Source organism: Talpa occidentalis, unplaced genomic scaffold (assembly GCF_014898055.3).
Source record: "Talpa occidentalis isolate TD23 unplaced genomic scaffold, MPIMG_talOcc4v2.1 talOcc4.11, whole genome shotgun sequence".
NCBI lineage: Eukaryota > Metazoa > Chordata > Mammalia > Eulipotyphla > Talpidae > Talpa > Talpa occidentalis.
Window position 1 is genome coordinate 12,354,461 of NW_023601104.1, and position 21,224 is coordinate 12,375,684.

The 21,224-nt window shown below is 35.5% G+C and overlaps 1 protein-coding gene and 1 long non-coding RNA gene across 5 annotated transcripts in view; one reads left to right on the top strand and one right to left on the bottom strand.

Annotated features, from left to right (window-relative positions):
* LOC119238541 (uncharacterized) overlaps nucleotides 1–21,224 on the top strand; it is a 105,975-nt gene that overhangs the window by 46,021 nt on the left and 38,730 nt on the right. Inside the window, exon 3 of one of the 4 annotated variants that reach the window (XR_008554008.1) lies at nucleotides 16,671–16,705. The exons of the other annotated variants lie outside the window; for them this stretch is intronic. This is a non-coding gene — a long non-coding RNA (uncharacterized LOC119238541). Of the gene's footprint in view, nucleotides 1–16,670; nucleotides 16,706–21,224 lie in introns of those variants that run through there. 4 annotated transcript variants of the gene reach the window in all.
* Nucleotides 1–21,224, bottom strand: part of UBR1 (ubiquitin protein ligase E3 component n-recognin 1) — a 116,911-nt gene that overhangs the window by 26,416 nt on the left and 69,271 nt on the right. The window contains exons 30-39 of the mRNA XM_037502318.2: nucleotides 20,184–20,389; nucleotides 18,581–18,674; nucleotides 17,699–17,848; nucleotides 15,408–15,505; nucleotides 14,234–14,324; nucleotides 12,802–12,950; nucleotides 10,389–10,444; nucleotides 9,410–9,506; nucleotides 5,148–5,215; nucleotides 3,757–3,907 (exon numbers count right to left, since the gene is read on the bottom strand). Of these exons, the coding sequence (XP_037358215.1) occupies nucleotides 3,757–3,907; nucleotides 5,148–5,215; nucleotides 9,410–9,506; nucleotides 10,389–10,444; nucleotides 12,802–12,950; nucleotides 14,234–14,324; nucleotides 15,408–15,505; nucleotides 17,699–17,848; nucleotides 18,581–18,674; nucleotides 20,184–20,389 (1,160 nt within the window). The remainder of the gene's footprint in view (nucleotides 1–3,756; nucleotides 3,908–5,147; nucleotides 5,216–9,409; nucleotides 9,507–10,388; nucleotides 10,445–12,801; nucleotides 12,951–14,233; nucleotides 14,325–15,407; nucleotides 15,506–17,698; nucleotides 17,849–18,580; nucleotides 18,675–20,183; nucleotides 20,390–21,224) is intronic.

The window sequence follows — 21,224 nt, forward strand, 5'->3', positions numbered from 1 at the left end:
CTATATTATCTTTGCTCCTTCCAATATTTACATGTGTTTATTTGGTGGTTTTTTATTCTATTCCATTTTTCTATGCTTTCACCAATACTTTGTCTAGATTCCTATAACTTTACAGAGAACTTTAAAGCTGGGTAGTTTCAGTTGCTTGACTCTGTTCTTTATATGTGAGTTGGCTATTCTGGTCTTCTACCTCTCCATATAAATTCTAGAATATATATGTTAATGTATTCAGAAAAACCTGATGGGATTTTAAGATATTATTGGATTTTTACTTTATTTTTCTGAATTTATTCTTACATTTATTCCTTCTTGTACTGAAAATCTTTGTAGCCAACGACATTAACAGAATCCCTTACATAGTTTATCCCCAAAATTAACTAAAATAATTTCAATATAACAGTACTAGTTACCACTAGTACCACTAATAATGTGTTCAGTTTAAGATTTTCTTGGTAGTTCTTTTGTAGTCACAATATATCCTCTATTAGGAAAATACAGTTGAAATGCTGTATAACAAAGTCATTTGAGCAATTATTTTCTCAATATATTTGTTACAGGTAGGCTCATTTGCTGTTTTCAATTTTTTAAAGTATGTTTCTCTTTTTTTAGTTAGGTAAAATATAAGGATCTAAAATCAAAACTGCATTAAAAAAGAGATTCACAGGAGTCTTTGCTCAAATTGCTGTCCTTTTGACCTTTTTTTTTTTTTTTAAGATATATTTATTTATTTATGCAAGCACTGGGTACAGTCAGAAGCGTGGGAGAGTAAGAGAATTCACCAGAGCCAGAGCGGGGAACAGAACAGGCAAACTGACGAAATACACTGCTGAGGGGAACAGCGGGTGGCAGGAGAGGTCTGTTGCGCCATGTGGGACCCTCACCCGGTGGCCGGGGGATCGAACCAGCGCTGCAGAGGCTGCAGGCAGCTTTGCAGCCCAGCACTCAACCACTGCGCCACCAGGGAGGCCCTGTCCTTTTTACCTTTTGCTTTGTACTTCCAGTGTTTTACTTACAAAAAGTGGAAGCAAACATGAATGTATGTAAGAATATATGTGCACAGGGGCTCCCTGTTGGCGCAGCAGTTAAGCGCTGGGTTGCGAAGCTGCCCGTAGCCTCTGCAACACCAGTTCGATCCCTGGTCACCGGGCGAGGGTCCCACATGGCGCTCAGACCTCTCCTGCCACCCGCTGCTCCCCTCAGCAGTGTATTTCTTTGTCAGTCTGCCTGTTCTACTCTCCACGCTGGCTCTGGTGAATTCTCTCACCCTCCCGCGCTTATTTATACAGTGCTTGTATAAATAAATCTTAAAAAAAAAAAAGTGCATATAAAATATATACATAAAATAACCTACACAAAAGGTATTGCATAACTATTATTCTATAATCTATTTTAAATTAATATATCAGTTTTTTTTGAGATTTCTTTATTTATACAAGAACTGGGGTACAGGTCAGAGGTGCAAGAGGGTGATAGAATTCACCAGAGAGAGTGGGGAGCAGAACAGGCAGAAGGACCAAAGACACTATTGAGGAGAGCAGCGGGAGAGGTAGAAGAAGTCTGCCACGCCACGTGGGTTTCTCCTTGGCCGGCTGGGAAGGAATTGAACCCGCACTGTAGAGGCTGCGGACAGCTTCACAGCGCAGCGCTCAACCTGCTGCGCCGCCATGGAGGCCCTAACTTAATATATCTTAGAGACCACTTCTTTATTAGATCTTGTCCATTCCTCTTTATACCTGTATAACATTTCATTACAGGGAATACCATCAGGTGCTCAAACAATTTCTGCTATTCTAAATAATGCCACAACGAAGAATCTTGTACTTGTATCCTTTCATATTTTTGTCAGTACATTTTTGGGATAGAACTAGAAGGAGGTTGATGGATCAAAGGTAAATGTGTATATAATTTTACTAGATAATGTTTTGCTAGATAATATTTTAAATTACCTGTCCTCTACATTTTATGAGCTTTCAGGAGCCCTTATTTATCACTGATACCCAGAACCAGACTTCACTTGCTATTAAGAACAGAGTATAGGGCCTCCCTGGTGGTGCAGGTGGTTGAGCGCTGCACTGTGAAGCTGTCCGCAGCCTCTGCAGCACGGGTTCGATCATGGCCAGCTGGGCGAGAATCCCACATGGCGAAGCAGACCTCTCCTGTCTCACCATCTGCTCCTCCAGCAGTGTATTTCATCAGTCTGCCTGTTCTGTTCCCCGCTCTGTCACTGGTGAATCCTCTCACCCTCCCGCACATCTGGCCTGTACCCTGGTTCTTGTATAAATAAATAAACCTCAAAAAAAAAAAAAAAGATTAAAAAAAAAAAGATTAAAAAAAACAAAAAACAGAGTATAGGGACTCCCCGGTGGCACACGGGGTTAAGACACAACCTATGAAGCTATCCGCAGCCACTGCAGCACGTGTTCGATCCCCAACCAGGGGATACCCACATGGCGCAGCAGACCTCTCCTGACTCACCTGTTGCTCCCCTCAGCAGTGTATTTCAGTACATCTGCCTGTTCTGTTCCCCACACTGTCTCTGGTGAATCCTTTCACTCCCCCACACCTCTGGCCTGTAACCCAGTTCTTGTATGCATAAATAAATAAATCTTAAAAAAAAAAAGAATGGGGGCCTCCCTGGTGGTGCAAGGGGTTAAGCACCACACTATGAAGCAATCAGCAACCTCTGAAGCATGAGTTCGATCCCCGGCCAGCAAGGGAACAACCCACATGGCGTAGCAGACCTCTCCTGTCTCGCCCACTGCTCCCCTCAGCAGTGTATTTCAGTCTGCCTGCCTGTTCTCTTTCCCCACTCTTTCTCTGGTGAATCATCTCACTCCCCACACCTCTGGCCTATTCCCCAGCTCTTGTATGTATAAATAAATAAATCTTTTAAAACAAACAAACAAAAAGAACAGTATAAAATAAAATTTATAACAATTCTATAATGTTATATTACTCATCTATTCACCCTCAGATGAACATTTGTTCAAAAAATATTTAATGTTTATTTTCTGGCTATAACGAAAGTTGCCAGATATTTGAAGCTTATTAAGGAAGATTTTGAAACTTGAGTTCACTAGTCAAGAAATTTACAGTGGGAATGGAGGAAAAGGGAGAAAGGATAGAACAATAAGATATAACGATAAAACAAGAAACCTTATGATAAATGCCATAAGATCAATGAAGTATTGTCATTGTAGTTGGAAGAATTAAGAACAGTTTCACAGACAGGTTTATTAAAAGGTTGAAAGTATTCAGGGAGGGACAAACCTTGCAGAGACTAAACCCCAGCATTGAGACTGGGAAAGGTGCCTAAGTAGGAAAAACAGGTTCAAATGGTTTCCACATTTAGTGGGAGACTAGCCACAAGTTTGCTAGAGATTCAAATGGTTTAGCTAATTATCCCTTTCAGAACTCTCCCACCTGTTTAACCAGTTAACAATCAATGGGAAGGGCCTCCCCTGGTGGCGCAGTGGTTGAGCGCTGGGCTGCAGAGCTGCCTGCAGCCTCTGCAGCGCCGGTTCGATCCCCGGCCGCCAGGGAGGGTCCCACATGGTGCGCAGACCTCTCCTGCCGCCCGCTGCTCCCCTCAGCAGTGTATTTCTTTGTCAGTCTGCCTGTTCTCTTCCCCGCTCTGGCTCTGGTGAATTCTCTCACCCTCCCGCAATTCTGACTATACCCACTGCTTGTATAAATAAATAAATAAATCTTAAAAAAAAAAAAAAAAAAAAAAAAAACCAATCAATGGGAACTTACCTGTATCTATGGTTAGAAGTATCTGAAGTATGTGGGCCATAGTGATCAAATGGAAGAGATAAAGGTGGTTATACGAAGAACTATCCGATGAAGCCTGCAGCTCAACATTGTCTTGCGAATACAAGGATGGAAATGCTAACACAGTACCTACCTGTGAAAGAAAATGGATATCAACTTGGGTTATAACAATTACCAACACAAATTTTGCCATAACTAAATGCAAAGAACAATAAAAGCTGCATTGTGTATGTAGGTTTTTTGTTTGTAACTATAGTACTTGTTTGTTACCACAGTATTTCTCCTAATTATTCAACAGACCATCTTAAAAAATATACCATTAATGGAGGACAAATATCATAATTAAACAGATTATCCCTTTGCTGGGTCTACTTATTGTAGTTCTAGATAGTGGTCTCACAACCCTGTAGTTAGTTCAGAAGATTCAAAGTTAAAATCACTTGGACAGTTGTTAATATAGCACTAATAAAAAGACTAATAATAAAATAACACTAATACAACCCCACACCAACCAAATCAGAATATCTGTGGGTAAGGCCCAGTGATCAGCATTCTTTTCAAAATTCCCCAAGAGATTTCAAAAGTCAGTGTTGACAACTACTGGACAGAGGCCTGAATAATGAATAACGGCTAACCCCACAGCCACATACTCCATGTTCCCAACCTTACCACTGTTCTCTCTAGAGAATTTGTTTGGAAAAAACTCTTCAAGAAACTCATAAAACAGTTGCCATCCATAATATATGTGTTTGGGAAAAGCTTTGATGTGTCCATACTCTGGTCCTTATCACCAAAGCTAGCTCATACCATCAATCCGCAGCCACTGCAGCACAAGTTCGATACCCAACCAGGGGATACCCACATGGCGCAGCAGACCTCTCCTGACTCACCTGTTGCTCCCCTCAGCAGTGTATTTCAGTACGTCTGCCTGTTCTGTTCCCCACTCTGTCTCTGTTGAATCCTTTCACTCCCCCACACCTCTGGCCTGTACCCCAGTTTTTGTATGCATAAATAAATAAATCTTAGGAAAAAAAAAGAACAGGGGGCCTCCCTTGTGGTGCAAGGGGTTAAGCACCGCACTAGGAAGCATAATATATTACTGGGCAAGTTTACTAGTACAGACACCAGCTAAACATAATTAACCAGGACAAGGTTTATTAAAAGTAAAATTGGTTTCATTTTTAAAGTAATTTTGATAGTGCCAGTCAAATGCATACCTACTTCAAAACAGAATGGACAAAAGGGTTGGAACATAGTTGGAACACCAATAATCTGTTTAATTATAAATTTTAACAAAGACTATGAATTTGAATGAGGATAACATCAATTTATAAACTTGAGGGACTTAAATTTTTTTTTTATTGAACACTTACCAATACATGAAATAGATCTACAGATAGAAGGCAAGGTGTATCTTCTGATTTTAGGTTAGGAAGAACAACTAAAAAAAAAAATAAATGCAATATATAATTCACTCAGGAAGATAGCCATGTAGTTAAATTTAAAGCAAGCTACAAACTTCTATAACAAAAATGTAATGGTTATAAAATACAGAAATTGGTAAGCCAGTATCTTATACCTTTAAGATATAGAAATCTTATGTAAAGATAAGTTCAAGTGAGAAAAGTCTCCTAGAATGTCTTTAGGAGAAAAACATAAATAAATTAGGGTAACTGAAATAGAGACTGTTCAATCTGAGTGAGCAGAAAAGTGAGACTGGAGGGTATCCAATGGGCTATGAGGGAGGACAACGGCTGCCTTGGGGGTTGTGGTAACACATTGGAAGGGTCTGATCCTGCACCTCTGAATCATAGTGTTGTAAACCAGTATTACTACAATTAAAAAAAGTAACTTTTATACAATGTTCCCTCCCACTATTTTATATTAACTATACTTTTTAATGTTCAGTGTTATATGAAATACGTGAACAAATTTGGGGAGAGGAGCAGGGAGAACATGCAAAGCAGTGTAGGTGAGATGAGGATGGAGATGTGCCTCCCGAAAAAAATTACAGAAGCTCCAAAGTGAATACTTTTTAATTTGATCAGTCTTTAGAGACTGATTCAGAAATCATGAAAAGGGAAATCAGGAATGCAAAACAACAGTAAGGGCTGTGTATATATGAAAATGAGAGAATTAATATTTCAATAAAACTGTTTTGTTTTGTTTTTTAAACAAGGGATAGAACGCCCTTTTCAGATTTGGTAAGCTTCTTAATCCCAGATCCAAGATTGTAAATAAAAAGCATAAAAGTTGACAGTGTGGGAGCCTCCCTGGTGGAACAAGGGGTTAAGACACAGCCTATGAAGTAATCCACAGCCACTGCAGCATGAGTTCGATCCCCGGACAGCCAGGGAGCAGCCCACACTGCGCAGCAGACCTTTTCTGTCTTGCCCGCTGCTGGCCTCAGCAGTGTTTTTCAGTCTGCCTGTTCTGTTCCTCACTCTATCTCTGGTGAATCCTCTTACCCTCCACACCGCTGGCCTGTACCCCAGTTCTTGTATGCATAAATAAATAAATCTTTAAAAAAACAAAAAAGTTGAAAGTGTGGACTTTGGAATCAAGTCTGAAATGGGTTCTAGCGATGGCTGTCACTGTCATGGACAAGTGATTTAACTTATTTAAGTCTATAGTGTATCCAGGAATGTTGAGAGGCTCATTATGTACATTTAACATTTATCCTAAGCATGGTATATAGAAACCATTCAATAAATGCTAATAATATTGACTTTATAAAACAAATCAAAGTAATCTTAAAGCTCTGTCATTAAGCAGCTGGTGTCCTTTCAAGTCACTTACTATTTTACTTCCTCATATTAAAAATTTTCAGCAATATTTCTGATGTATCACTTAACATGTCCATACACTACATACCTGTTTTCTTTTTTCTTGAGTGTTACAAATTGTTTTGCTCTCAGAACATTTTAATAACTCTTAATGGCTAGTTAACCTAAAAATATAAAACAAAACACCACTGCTAATTCTTTGTCCTGAATTCCATTTAACTTTTCAGCCAGTGGAATACTCTATTATCAATTTTTGTTTTATAAGCAGTTGAAAATTATTTTTCTTTCTGGCTGTTGAATATATTTATTTAAAAATTCATATGAAATCAAAAGTTAATTTTGATATTCATATTTTCATTTCATCTATCATTAAGTCCTTCCTTTTACACTAAAACACCTCAGCAAAATCTCTGTGATAGAGTGGGGTTAATATGGGCTTTATGGTCACACATGGGTGCAAAAACTGGTCTGCTTCTTACTAGTTTATGACCTGGTCATATCCTATCATTTCTCTGTGCCTCAGTCTTCTCATCTATAAGTGTGGATAATGATCATTTCCTTGAAGGGTGATGGGTAGAAGAAATAAGATTGTATAAAAAGATCCTATTATATAATAGTACCTAACACATAATTAGCAGTGAGCATTGTATATCTTATAGCTACTGAAAAATAACACATTAAAATGTATTTGTCATCTTTCACACATAACAGCTCTCTATTGTAGAGTTCTCTCTTTCTCACAATCATTGTGCTACTCATTTTAGTTCAAAATCTTGCCCCAGTGAATACCATCTGAATTCTTTCCCTATTTCTGCTACTATACACAGATAAACAAAGATGATAGTAGAGAGGTATAATTTTTCCTTTCTCCAATCTGACCCATACATTAATTTGACATACAGTATCAAATTAACCACTGAATACTATTGCCCCCCAAATTCCTAAAGAATAAAATTCAAACTTCTCACTGGAGCACTTAAAGCCTTTTGTTTTTATCAAAACAACTTCATACTTCTCTATGTATAGGTACCGCTACTCCTACAAAATGTGACATTTGAACTTAGCACACAATTTCCTACCTCCTCAATCTCTGTTCAAAATGTACCTTGTGCTTCGAAAGCTCTTTTTGTTCCTCTCAACTTTCCCTGATGTAACCTTTCTTGAAGGTGCAATTCACATCCTACCCTTTGGATCTCTTCCATGTCTCAATTCTTGGAGTATCTATCATACTGTGCTACTGTATGTGTGTTTTTATAGGTTCTGCTTCTTTAATTCAGTCACAAGCCTAACAATGGCAGGGGCCCTATCATATACCTTGTTATATAATTTACTGTCCTAACATCTTGCAAATAAAGTTGCTCCCATTAATAAATGCTCACATGACAAACCTTTATACAGTGAAACACAAAGCTGTATTATAGAGCAAAAGCACATCAATTTTGTTAGTTACTTTAGAGATTTTGCAGTATTATTTGTCTCTCCCATCTTTGATGATGTCATAGTTTCTGTTCAGTGCTTATTACACAAATCCCATAATGTGCAATGTATACAAAAGTAGGGAGATTATTAGGAATTGCTAATAAAACAAGGCATTCAAATTATGACTAAAATGATAAAGATAGCAAAAGATTAAAAAACAAAATCAAAACAGCAATATGCAAATAGGATAAACTTTAAAGTAAGGAACAAAACAGGCACATGTAACATGTACAAAGTCCTGGGCCTGTACAATTGACCAGTAAGGGAAAAATAAAGTATGTTGCTAGGAGAACAGCATCAATATTAAATTCCCAATAACATGAAGTTAATCTGGGAGATAGCTTCAATTTTATTTGAAAATATAGAAGCTAAGCATGAACAGAAGCTAAACTTGAACAGCAGCCTTGGGTGGAGGTGTGGAATTCCCACATCATCAGGGTGAACAGAAAGTTGGTAAAAAAAAAAAGCTCCTTAAGAAGCTGAAGGGGATAAACAAGGATGAAAGCTGCTTGTCTAAACAGACTTTCTAGGTAAAGAAGTTGGTCAATTTTTTTTTGGAAAATATCAGCTAGAACAACTAGAAGAAAACTATGCCTGGCTTTAAATCTTAAAAAAGACTGAGTGACTGACTCTTAGTTGGCAGAAATAGACATGGGAAGTGCAAGCTGGAACCTCCCTCCTGTGACATTCTGAACTTATAAACAAATACTTATAAACAGTCTTTTAAAACCCTGACTGTGCAGGTAGAGAGGAGTCCAATAGTAGACATCAACTGTCCAAATGGAAATGCAGATAAGCAAACTGAGAGAAAAGTTATTCTACTATTGAATAATCTTTAATTCTTTTTAAAATTAATAGAGAAATACTACATGGGCTTAGAAAAGTTCTAGTTTGCCAGAATTTAAGAAAATGAGCTATTATAGCCTGTCTCTCAAAGAAAAGGGTATATACATGGGTCTGCATTCTGAATTACAACACTTAGCATTTCTATAATTCTACATCACTTTGACTCAATAGCAAAATTAACATTTTTAAATTACCCATAGAATTGCTCCTTTTGTCTAATCAGACTGGGATACAGGGATGTTAGTGGCTCTAGATATAGGTTCAGTAAAGTCCCTAGGTGAGTATAAGGGAGGCAAGTTGAAAACATTTAAAAATATTAGTATTTAAAATAAGACTGTAGGTATTACGGGCACAGTAAAGTGCTTTGTTCTAATTTTTTTTTTTTTTCTTTTCAAAGGCTGTTATAGTGAGAATTCAAAATTAGTGCAGTATGCAGTTCCCTAATGAAATATACTGTCAGATATGCAAAAAAAACCAAAAACCATATAAATGACAATAACATAATAATTCAGCAAAAATTCTACCTGATAGGAGACGGATCAGATGTTTCCGTATCAGGACCTGAGGACAGGTAATCCTCTGTGCAACTGCAAACTGCATTAATGCTTTCAGACCATTATGCTAAATTAGAAGAAATGGAAAGATAAAAAGGGAAGATGATAGATCTATGTCATTCACTGTAAACAATCTTCTGTAAGAATTAGGTGCAGACTTCTTATATACCTAGTAGTCTTACAAATAAAATACAATATTCTTAATACTTCTACCAAAAGTTTTATGACCCCACCAAATTTTAGTTTCCTATAACAAAGAGGCATTAAGTTATAATCATTTCAATTCTCATTTAAGTACTCATTTTCCTAAGTTAATTTCTTAAATGTCTGGCTTAACTTATTCTATTGCGGTCCATAAAAATATATGAATTTATAGAAATTCCGAAATGATGGCAGAAAACCACAATGTGAGCTCCAAGGCCCAGCTGTCAGGAAAATGATAAGAAAAGGGGTGGTCTAGGAGACCCTTCGTTGCTCCTTCAATGTCACTGGGCTACTGAGCACTGTTTTTCAGGGTCATCTACATTATGAGGTTTAGGCCTGAAGCAGGATTATAGTCTACTAGTGTCAGGATCTGCCCATTAAAGAACCATGGTTAGTTTTACTCTTAAATTCAGCACGATGATTTATCTTATCATTGCTTTAGATAAATTAATGATAAGGAAAATTTTAAGAGACATCAGTTTTCTGATTTAGCATCACAGGAGGGATGAAGTAAACAAATCTCTGAAATCTTTCTGTGAATTATAGTTAACCACTCTGAGATTAAGTAAACTCTGTAAAGTACACAATGTTAGGAAACTGAAGTAGGTCTCTATTTTTTATTCGAGAATTCTGATATTTCCAAAAAAAGGAGTGAATAAAGATATTTTTAAATGATAAAGTAACTGTGGACTCCTTCAAAGAAATCATACGTTGAGTTGTACATATCTGATTGGAATATACATACCTGTCTATTTTGAAGTGCTCCAAACAGAGGTTTTCCTTCATCTCCCAAGAGGTTTTCTCAAAGAGTAAGAAAAGCAAAAATTGTAATTCCTGAATATGGCTATAGTTTTTTTTAGATGTTTCTATTAGATGATCTCTAACTAATTGTACTTTTGACCAGATGATTTGTACTTCTTTCAAGTTTTATGTTTAAGTCTATACCAAAATTTCTAAATTTTTGAGTGACAGAGTATTATAGAAGCAAATGTAGGTCACTTATAAATTGTTACTATAAATAATAAAGCCCCTGCAATAATCTATTTAAAAAAACTTGGGATAAACAGCATTCTATTAATTTTTCTTCCTTTTAGTATCTCTTTTATGCAAAACATAAAAAAGTTCATATATAGTTACAACCTATTTTACTTTAAAAATAATACATAGGCAAGTTTAAGTAACTTTATTGCTTTTAAAGGTATTATAAAAAATAAGAATCAGGCTATATTTCGAAGAGAAGATGAAATTGAAAATATCAAAAACCACGGTTTCAGAAATAAATTCCACTGCATCAGCAAGGGAACTGACTGTTAATTTTCACTGATCCTTAGCAGCAGACATATTTTAGCAGCAGACATATTTTCACATATCTATGTGGAAGACATAGTTCCTTTTTTCCTCTATCTTTAAATACATAATAATAAAAGACCTTCTTATTTTGATTCTTGAACTGTTGCTCCTAATTATAACAACACATCCTATATAACCCTTTCCATATCCATAGGTTATAAGGTAAGTTAGTTGCCTATGCACCAAGAATTAAGTACACTAAACTAAGCACTGCAGTAAACAACATAATATAACAAACAATGTCAAGCAAAATCTAATTACTAGGTTACAGAATCACATATGAAGATTCCTCCCTATTCTTTGGTGATTTTTCTCACTTCTTTTTTGGCAAAGTGTGACCTTTTTTATATTTAAAGTCTAAACATAAATTCCTAATTCTAAGGTGTATCTTCCTAAAGGTAGGAAAATATAAAAATCTGAGGAGACTTATTAGATCTTGATTCCAAAAATGCCTCACATTTCTTATCAATATCCAGATTCTATTTAAACTTAATTTTTTCTATTTCCTATTTAATCACAGTGAATATAAACCTGTATATTATCTTTTCCCCATAATTTCAGTGTGACAGATTTGTGTGTGTGTGTGTATGTGAAATAGATTTTGAAGTAACTTCTAAAATCTGTTCACAGAGATTGATGTGGGTATGCAGGAAGGCTGTGTAAAATAAATGGATTCATGTTACTAATTCAAATTATGGAATATTGTCCTGTTACATATATTTAGATTAAGATAATGGAAGACTCCATTAAAAACAACTACCAAAATATATTTTCAAAAGGGAGACTGAAACTGGCTTGGGCAAAGAAGATATAAAAGAAATACAGATCTTATTCTTTTTCACATAGTACTGTATTTCATGCTAATTTAAAAATCTAAACTATTTACTGCTATGCTTTCTCTCATCCCACCCCAATAGCTTTACCGACATATGACACTATAAATTTAAGGTATACATCTTGTTTATTTGATTGCTACAATTTTCTTTAGGAAACTTTCAGGATGACAGAAATTTGACAATAGGGGTCCCTTCAGAGCTGGTTAGTTTCTGCCTGCTAATATGACTCTCTTGGTCAGCTTAGTTTTCCTTTCCCTTTTCAGGTGACTAAGGTTTCTTATCTTCTTCTCTCAAAGTATAAGATCAATAGAAATAACTGGATATTTCTGAGTTACTCTAATTAAATTCCTTTGCCTTTTTTCCTTGAACTTCTAGTGTGAGAAACTTGCCACTTTTGAATATAGCTTGCTTCAAAGTGTCCCTTTCAAATATTTTTAGCATATGTTGCATTTGGTGATTACTATAGTTAAAAGAAATCAATATAGGGCCTCCCCAGTGGCGCAGCGGTTGAGCGCTGGGTTGCGAGGCTGCCCGCGGCCTCTGCAGCGCCGGTTCGATCCCCGGCTGCTCCCCGGCCACTGGAGGAGGGTCCCACATGGCGCGCAGACCTCTCCTGTCGCCCACTGTTCCCCTCAACAGTGTACTTCAGTCCTTCTGCCTGCTCTGCTCCCCGTTCTGGCTCTGGTGAATTCTCACACCCTCCCGCACTTCTGACTGTACCCAGTGCTTGTATAAACAAACAAACAAACAAACAAATAAATAAATAAAACACGCCTCTATAAAAAAAAAAAAATCAATATAAAAGATTCTCAACCAAACTACATCATGCCATCTAATCTAATAAGATATTAATAGTCCTCAAACAAGATAGACTATTTTGGGTCATGAGGGAAAAAAATGAGTAATTTATGGTTAATCAATATTAATTCTGTTTCTGTGAAACCCCCAAACCAGTTCCTTTATAGGCTTTACCAATTGCCTGGATGGTGAAAGCACATGTGCTCCAGGTCATCATGGGAACTCGAGTATCCATTTCATCAGGAGGCACTTTCAGTCCAATTCTATAAATTGTTGTGGCAAAGAGTACAACCATTTCCTTGATGCTATTAGAATATTTTATCCTAAAAAGAAAACAAGGAAAATTTATACAGTGATTTAGTAAAGAACTGAGAACTCCAATTAGGTACAGAAGCAATAATTTCACTCCTTCGGCAACACAAACTGTTCTTTGTTAAATTAGAGATTAGAGTCTCTGAAGATTTATTCATTAGGAAAAAATGGGAAAAAGCAGAATTATATCCCCTATAGGTAGAAACATATCTCTTACAAAACGGAAATGGTCTATACGACTTCCCTTCCCATAAATATATAGTAAATGATCACAGCAGAAAAGGTCCAGGTCCAAAGTAAGGGACTGGACAGAGAATGAATAAAAGTCAGAGGAAACAGATCTGTTCTGATAAGGTTTAGTATCTGGAAATGGGAATAGGAAATACTTTTGTGTTGACAAAGGTGTATGTATATGATAATACCATGTACTTGGAGTGACAATTTCTCATTTTCTTGAACTTCCATTTGTAGTAACAAATATTAGCAATGGGATACTACTAGAAAAATGTACTCCAGATATAATATAAATAAGGATCACAACTAGAAAAATGTACTGCAGATAATGTTCATTAAATACTAACACCTGACTTGAGTTTTATACTTAAATATATGTAACATACATATATGAAATATGACATTATATCTATAAAATATATATTTATAAAACAGAACTTGTTGAGCCTAACTGGATTGACTGCCTACTAAAATGAAAAATAAAAGTACAGTTTTCCAGATTTTAATGGGAGGCATTACCTCTCTCTCATATCTATATATCTAGAATATATAGGTATACATATAAAAATGTGTGTATCTATATACCTATATCTATATAGCTAGGATATATAGGTATATTTTTCAGTGTCTTCACATAAATATCTTTCCAAAAACCTTACAAGATAAACTAGGAAGTCAATGTCTCAATTTCACCAAAAAAGAAAAATGTATCTAGGAGACGAAGTGTGACTTGAGACTTTTTAGAAGTTACAGAGCAAGTAAGATGTAACTTTAACTGATATTTCTTAAATTCTGCTGTCTTGTAGGCTGGACTAGACTATTTACACATGCCATTTTTATTGGTAAAAAAATTAGCTATAGAAGTGTTCACCTAAATATACATTAATCTATTGTTTCAAACCACTTAACATAATTAATAAAAATAAAAGACAAAGAAGACAAAGAAATAAGTAAAAATGGGATAAAGAAACAATTTTACAAATAAAGCAGGGACGAAGGACTGTTCTCTACTATCATTTTCAGTCACTCATAAACTTATCTTAATTATCTAGATACTCACGAAGACTGAAGTCCTAAATTCAGGAGAGACTGGAACTCAAAAGCTGCATCACCCATTCCTTGATTAAATGCTGGATTTGTTGGATTTTCTCCTTATAAATTAAAAGGAAAAAAAAAAAGAAAAGAAAAATCATGAGTTTATCCTGACACACACTTTTCTAGTTTTTTGAAGTCATATATGATCCTTATAGAAACGTTCCTATATTTTGATTTTTAATGACTAGTATTCTATTAGGAAGGCATCTACACAAGTGAACAAGATCTGGAGCCATCTAAACTGTAGCTCTGCCACTTAATGTTGCTAAGGCCTTGGGTGAATAGTAAATGTATTTGTGGCTCCACTTCTTCATCAAGTTACAACTGTAGTTCCCCTACATGCAATGAGTTGTTTATTTCTGGTTGCTTTCAAGATTTTTTTCCTTCATTTTTGCTTTTTAGCAGTTGGGGTATGATCTATCTGCTGGATGTGGTTTTCATTAACTTTATCTGTTTGAGGTTCACTGAAATCTTAAACTTATTAATCTTATTTATAGGGACTTCCCGACCATTTTTTCCTTCAAGTTTTTTTTTTTTTTCCCCCCCTATATTATCCTTTTTCTTCTTTGGCATTTCAATGCCAAATATACAAATATTGCAATTAAAAAAAAAAAAAAGGTTAGGGCCTCCCCGGTGGCGCAGCGGTTGAGCGCTGGGTTGCGAAGCTGCCCGCAGACTCTGCAGCGCCGGTTCGATCCCCGGCTGCTCCCTGGCCACCGGAGGAGGGTCCCACATGGCGCGCAGACCTCTCCTGCCGCCCGCTGCTCCCCTCAGCAGTGTACTTCGGTCCTTCTGCCTGCTCTGCTCCCCGCTCTGGCTCTGGTGAATTCTCTCACCCTCCCACGCTTCTGACTGTACCCAGTGCTTGTATAAATAAATAAATAAATAAATAAATCTTTAAAAAAAAAAAAAGGTTCAAGCTGACCACAGATTTGAGGCATTCAGCAGGGGAAAGGCTGGAGAAGGGGGTCAAGACATGGGAGGGAAGAACACAAGGGACTATCATGATGTTCACAGCTGCTATTGTGGTGGGAGAACTATGGGGACTAAATCTGAGGAGAGATCAAATATTGTACAAAAATGAATAATGATGTAAGAAAATAAATAAATTAAAAGGAAAAAAATAATTCCAAGCAAACCTTTAGCATGTTTCATATTATAACCTGTTATTCTGGCCAGAACGGTCTGTATCCATCGTGCCAGGGTCAAAAATTGAGCAAGAGCTTCAGCATTCTCACTGTAAAATGATATTTAAAATTTATTAAAGCCATCAGCACCAAGTCAAACAGAAAAGCTGCAGTTTTTTTCTGGATAAATGACTGTATATAAATGTCATATTCCTCCAGATTAACTTGCTAGGTCATAGAAATATGTATGTCTAAAATGTAGTTTTGGAGGGAGGCAAAATTTTAAAAGTACAAGAAATTAGATACTACCACATACCTAAAACTTAGAAGCAACAAATGTCAGTAAATGGAAGCACCATTCTAGTTGCTGGTAAAAAACTAAGTGTCATCCATGATTACCCATTCTAATCTATCAGATTTTACCTTCTAAATATATCTCAAATTTATCATTTCTTTTTACCGCTACCATTACTACCCTATGGACAACTTACATCTTCCCTCACCTAGGCTACTTAAAAAAACTGTTCTTCCTGTTTCCACAATGGCATTTCATTATTTATATAGTCATTATACAGGAGCCAGAAAGATCTTTGAAAATGTAAATCAGACCATACCATTCCCCCATTCAAAACACTGCAGTGATTTCTCATCACACATAAAATAAAATTCTAACTTCTAATTTTAGAACTAATTTTATTAGTCCTTTTGTTATCCAGTTCTCTGCATGCTCCATTCCAAGTATGTTGCCTTTTAGCTATGAGTCAAACATGACAATTGTGTTCCGGCCTCAGAAGCTATTGCCTGTGCTTGAATGCCTAGAACATATTTTTAAAAAATATTTATTTATGCATAGAAGAACTGGGGTGTAGGCCAGAGGTGCAGAGGGGTGAGAGGATTCACCAGAGATAGGAATGAGGAGCAGAACATGTGGATTCACTGAAATACACTGCAAGGTAAGAGAGAAGAGGTCTGCTGTGCCATGTGGGTTAACTCCCTGGCTGGGGGTTGAACACAGGCCACAGTGGTGAAAGTACTGAGACTTCTTAACCCCTATTACCATCAAGGCCCTAGAAAATATTATTACTCAAAAAATGAGAGATAACTTTTTCTGATGTAATGTTTTTCTTAAAAAGATGAAATTCTATGTTCCAATGGCAAAACAGAAACAATTTCCAAATTAAATTTCCTGATGATATGAAATAGCGGACTGAGAGCAACTACTTATTAACCCTGCTTGCCAAACTTATCACCTTTTAACTTTTCTTTTTTAAACAGAACATGTTAAGTAGGGCCTCCCTGGTGGCGCAGGCAGTTGAGCGCCGCACTGTGAAGCTGCCTGCAGCCTCTGCAGCACGGGTTCGATCCTGGCCGGCCGGTGAGAATCCCACATGGCGCAGCAGATCTCTCCTGTCTTGCCCGCTGCTCCCCTTAGCAGTGTATTTCATCAGTCTGCCTGTTCTGTTCCCCGCTCTGTCTCTGGTGAATCCTCTCACCCTCCCGCGCATCTGGTCTGTACCCCAGTTCTTGTATAAAAATAAATAAATCTTTAAAAAAAAAAAAAGGAACACATTAAGTATTTTTATTAACAAAACCATTTTCTTTAGCAAAACTTAGGTATATCATTACAAATTCATTGAGTTTGAAAGAAACTGAAATTATAATAATAAATAGTACTATCATCATATAGAACAGTAAGAATACAAAAACAATTAAAATTTCTATTTGTCGTTTAAAAAACTTATGAATTTGCTATTAAATTTCTTTTACAAATGTTCAGAATATAAGAGCTGAAACACTTAGCCTAAAAGTTCAAAACTATCTAAAGGTATATAATGAATCTAGTATTTTCTTTACTTTTAATAGCTGACATTTTGTCCATTTCTCTAAACCTACAGCATTTGGATCTTAAGAACAACAGAATAAAAAAATCCCAACAAAGATCTTTAGAGAAACCAAACTCCAAACAGCAACTCTAATGCTGGTAAAACAACACTATATGGAAGGAATGAATCTTCTTTACATCTTATTCCTTCTTCAGTGAATGCCAAGATAGAGATCAAAGGCCTATTGCTTTAATGGTTGTTGGAAAGTATACATAAAACATACTTTTGAGTACATTAATATTCTGTTCTCTAAAATACCAAAAAGTGAAGCTTTTTAAAATGTTTAATGTAGAATATAAGTTATAAAATGGAAAATTATTATTACTTTAGCAAGGAAGAAACTAGTTAATCTAACAAAAACAGGAACAAATGAAAAGATTAAAGACAATTAAAAAAAATTCACCAAAACTTAAAATATACCTGTTCATCTTTTGAGGTTGCAAAGGAATAATGGGGATCACAGTATTGCACAGAGACTTGCAAAGAGGGCAAAGATATTCTCCACTTTCCAAGTCAAAAAGGTCTACATGAATGCGCTGCTGAGAGCTCAACTGCACAGCTTCAAAATATCTGCAAAATTCCAAGACATAGGTCCATTTAAAACTATACATATAGCTTTGCTCTAATCCAAGTGGGAAAAAATTGGAATTTCTGCCTCAATAAATCTTTTAGAATTTACATGCAAAAATACACAAGCTGTACTACAGAAGAAACAGTGTATGCCCATTCTTTTAGAGGCAAGTGAAAAAACCTATCAGGGAAGAAACAAATTTAAAATAATTGTATTGAATCATACTTGTCCCCTGCCTCACCATCACAGAAATACAATGTAGACACTAATTCCCCAGGTGGCCAATGGCCGACTAAATTAGTAAGTGCTCTCATAGCAAAATTCTGTATTTTAATCCAATGTAAAAGACTAACAAACCCCAAACTCCCTGAAATTTTGTTTCTGAATTTTTTCTCTTCCAGAGGTACAACTGGAACTTATTATCTTGACACTTTCACTATTTTGAGGGGAATGAGATTTCTATCGATGACTGCTTCTTTTACACAAATACTGCAATTAGTTTGTAGAGAGCAATTACAAAGGAAAGGTGAAAACTTTAGGTTGATACTTTTACACATCACTTTTTAAAGGTGATAATACAATGAGTATCATGCAAACAATTAGTAATGGAAATGGCTTCAATTATTCAATTCAGAAGGAAAGAAGACATGAGAAAACATGCCCTTTGGTGGCCTTTAGTGAACTTCAACATTCCTAGTTTCTTTGAAGAACATGTCAAAAGGACAACTTACTTCTGCCAGCACACTGCATGCATTACATGGCCACAGCTTCCTGTGTAAGTTCCGTATGCCAAGTCTGGGTCCATAAAAAGTGGGTCCATGGTTTCTAGTACAGAAAGACAAATATAAGGTATTGTTTATCTCTTCTACAGTCATGAAAAGGAAAATGGCTATAAGTTCTTAAATTCTAATCATACGCTTTCTTAGGAATGTCCAAGAAAAGTGTCATATCTAACAGCATATTCTTTTTTTTTTTTTAAAGCTATGCCTTCAACAAAACCAATAAAAGGGAATAAAAATTATTTATAGCTTTTAATATACCATTTATTTATAAACATATTTCATACACGTTAGCTTTTAAACACCCTGTGACCAAAGCATCAATGTTTCCATTTGCTTCAAGAAATAAACAAGCCTAACAGCATATTCTTAACACAAGTAGAAGAAGGAAAATATGAAGCTAGATTTACAAGCATGATTCTAAAATTAGTATGAATTAATGACACACTTTTATTGATTTACATTTTTATGTGCACATCAGACTAAAGTTACATTATCCTGGCTGCTGAAGTGATTTTTGATGATTCAATCATAATTCACTGAGTTATTTTAAATAGTACTTATCATTATAAGCTAGTGGATTAAAGCATAGACTTTAGGGTTCAAATTTTAGTTTCATCATTTTTAACTCATGGCCTTGGGCAAGTTACCTAGCTTCTCTCTGCCTCAGTTCCTTCATCTGTAAAATGGAGTCAATACTGGTAACCTAACTCATAAAGTTGTTATGAGGAGTGAGTAAACAAACAAAATATGCAATCAAAGCCTGGTACATCGATAAGTAGTCAACAAATGTTAGTTTTTCACTTTTTAAAATACCATTCCGAAGGCATTTTAAAAATAATGCAGTTAACTCCTGACATGATTTAAGAAGTATACTGTATTACCTAATTAGTATTCTTGCCAATAAAAATTTTAAAATGAGTCTAATCAGGAGGCAACAATTTGGATGGATCCACAATGCCAGACACTCTACAGGACAAGTGGCCTGTAATCTTCAAAAAAGTTACCATCCTAAAAAATAGGTTAAATGACTATTCTAGATTAAAATAGACTAAAAGAGACAACAAAAATGCTTGAAATATGTCTGGATGCTAAATGAAAAAAAAGTCTAGCTAAAACAAGACATTTTGAGCAGTGGAGAAATCTGAAAATGGGTTTTATGTTAAGCAATATTCCTCAATTATTAATAATTTTCTTAAATATGATAATAGTATGATAGATATAAGATAGATTGTTGTTAGTTTTAGAAAATGTCTTTGGAAAGATTTAAAAGTGAAATATCACGATACCTGCCTCCTACTTTCAAATCAACCAGTAAAGAGAAATGGAAATAGGAAGACAAATAGACAGACAAAGCAAAACTTAAAATTTAACAAAGGAGCCAAGATGGCAAGTAAAAACCTGGAGTTCATTTTACATATGTGTAAATTGTTATCTGATCAGATAAGGCTAAATATAATCTCACTCTCGAACTTCTTTCAAATCACTTTTCAAAAATTTTTGGAAGTATGAAAAAAAAAAATGCTCAAAAGGATATTCATTAAACAATACATACCCCCTGAGAGTTCTATGGGTTTTCCCCTGTGCTGCGTTAAGGCGGTGGATTTCTGGACACAGGCTGATAATACCATGGCATTATTTTCTATTTTCACCTCTTGTTCTTCTTGGCAGAGGATGCACGTCAGCACCTCCTTTTCAGTAACAGACGGTCCACGTTTAGGACCCAAAGCAATTCTAGAGTAGTCACTGACTGCTGGGGTGCTACCAAGAGAAACGACCAGAAATGAGGACACGTTTTGGTCACTTTCCTTTAGAGTTTAAGAGACTGTATGGTAGGAACTATAAGAATTTAAAAAAAAAAAGATTTAACAATATTAACTTAAAATATTTGCCCCAACTTTAATGGCTTTTATCGTTAACTTGCTTATTAGAAAATACATTTTATGTTGCTAAGTGAAAAAAAAAAAAAAGAAAAAAGCCAGATCACAAAGTAGAATGTGTATTGTAATTATAGTTAATTCATTTCTTATACCAAGAAGCTGGCTTATCTGCTTTTTTCTGATTAGAAAAGTAATATAAAATTATAAAGAAATGTTGGAAAATCTAGAACAGTATACAGAAGGAAAAAACATCGTTATAGTCTCACAGTCTAGAGATAAATACTAGTATATTTCCTCCTAGCCTATTTTCTATTAATAACATTTTAAAGATAATTAAGATTATATTATACATACAGATAGGTATCTTGCTTTATTTATCTTATTCTCATATTAAAATTTATTCAGAAACATTTTAAATATCTGTACAATACTGTATGTGCCATAATAATTTTATACATTCCTTCCTACTAGACATTTATTCTATTTGTGTAGCTATTAAAATAAAAGACTTACACCTTAGCAATTTAGTAATTCTTAAGATCTATTCAATGTGTGCAATAATAAAAATATAATAGCAAATATTTAAACAGCACTAATTGTGATGTGAGACAGTTTCAAATGCTTCACATTGTGTTAACACATTTAGTCCTTCCAAGCATCCCATGAAATAGGTACTGTTATTACCTCCATTTTTCAAATGAAGAAACTGAGGCTTA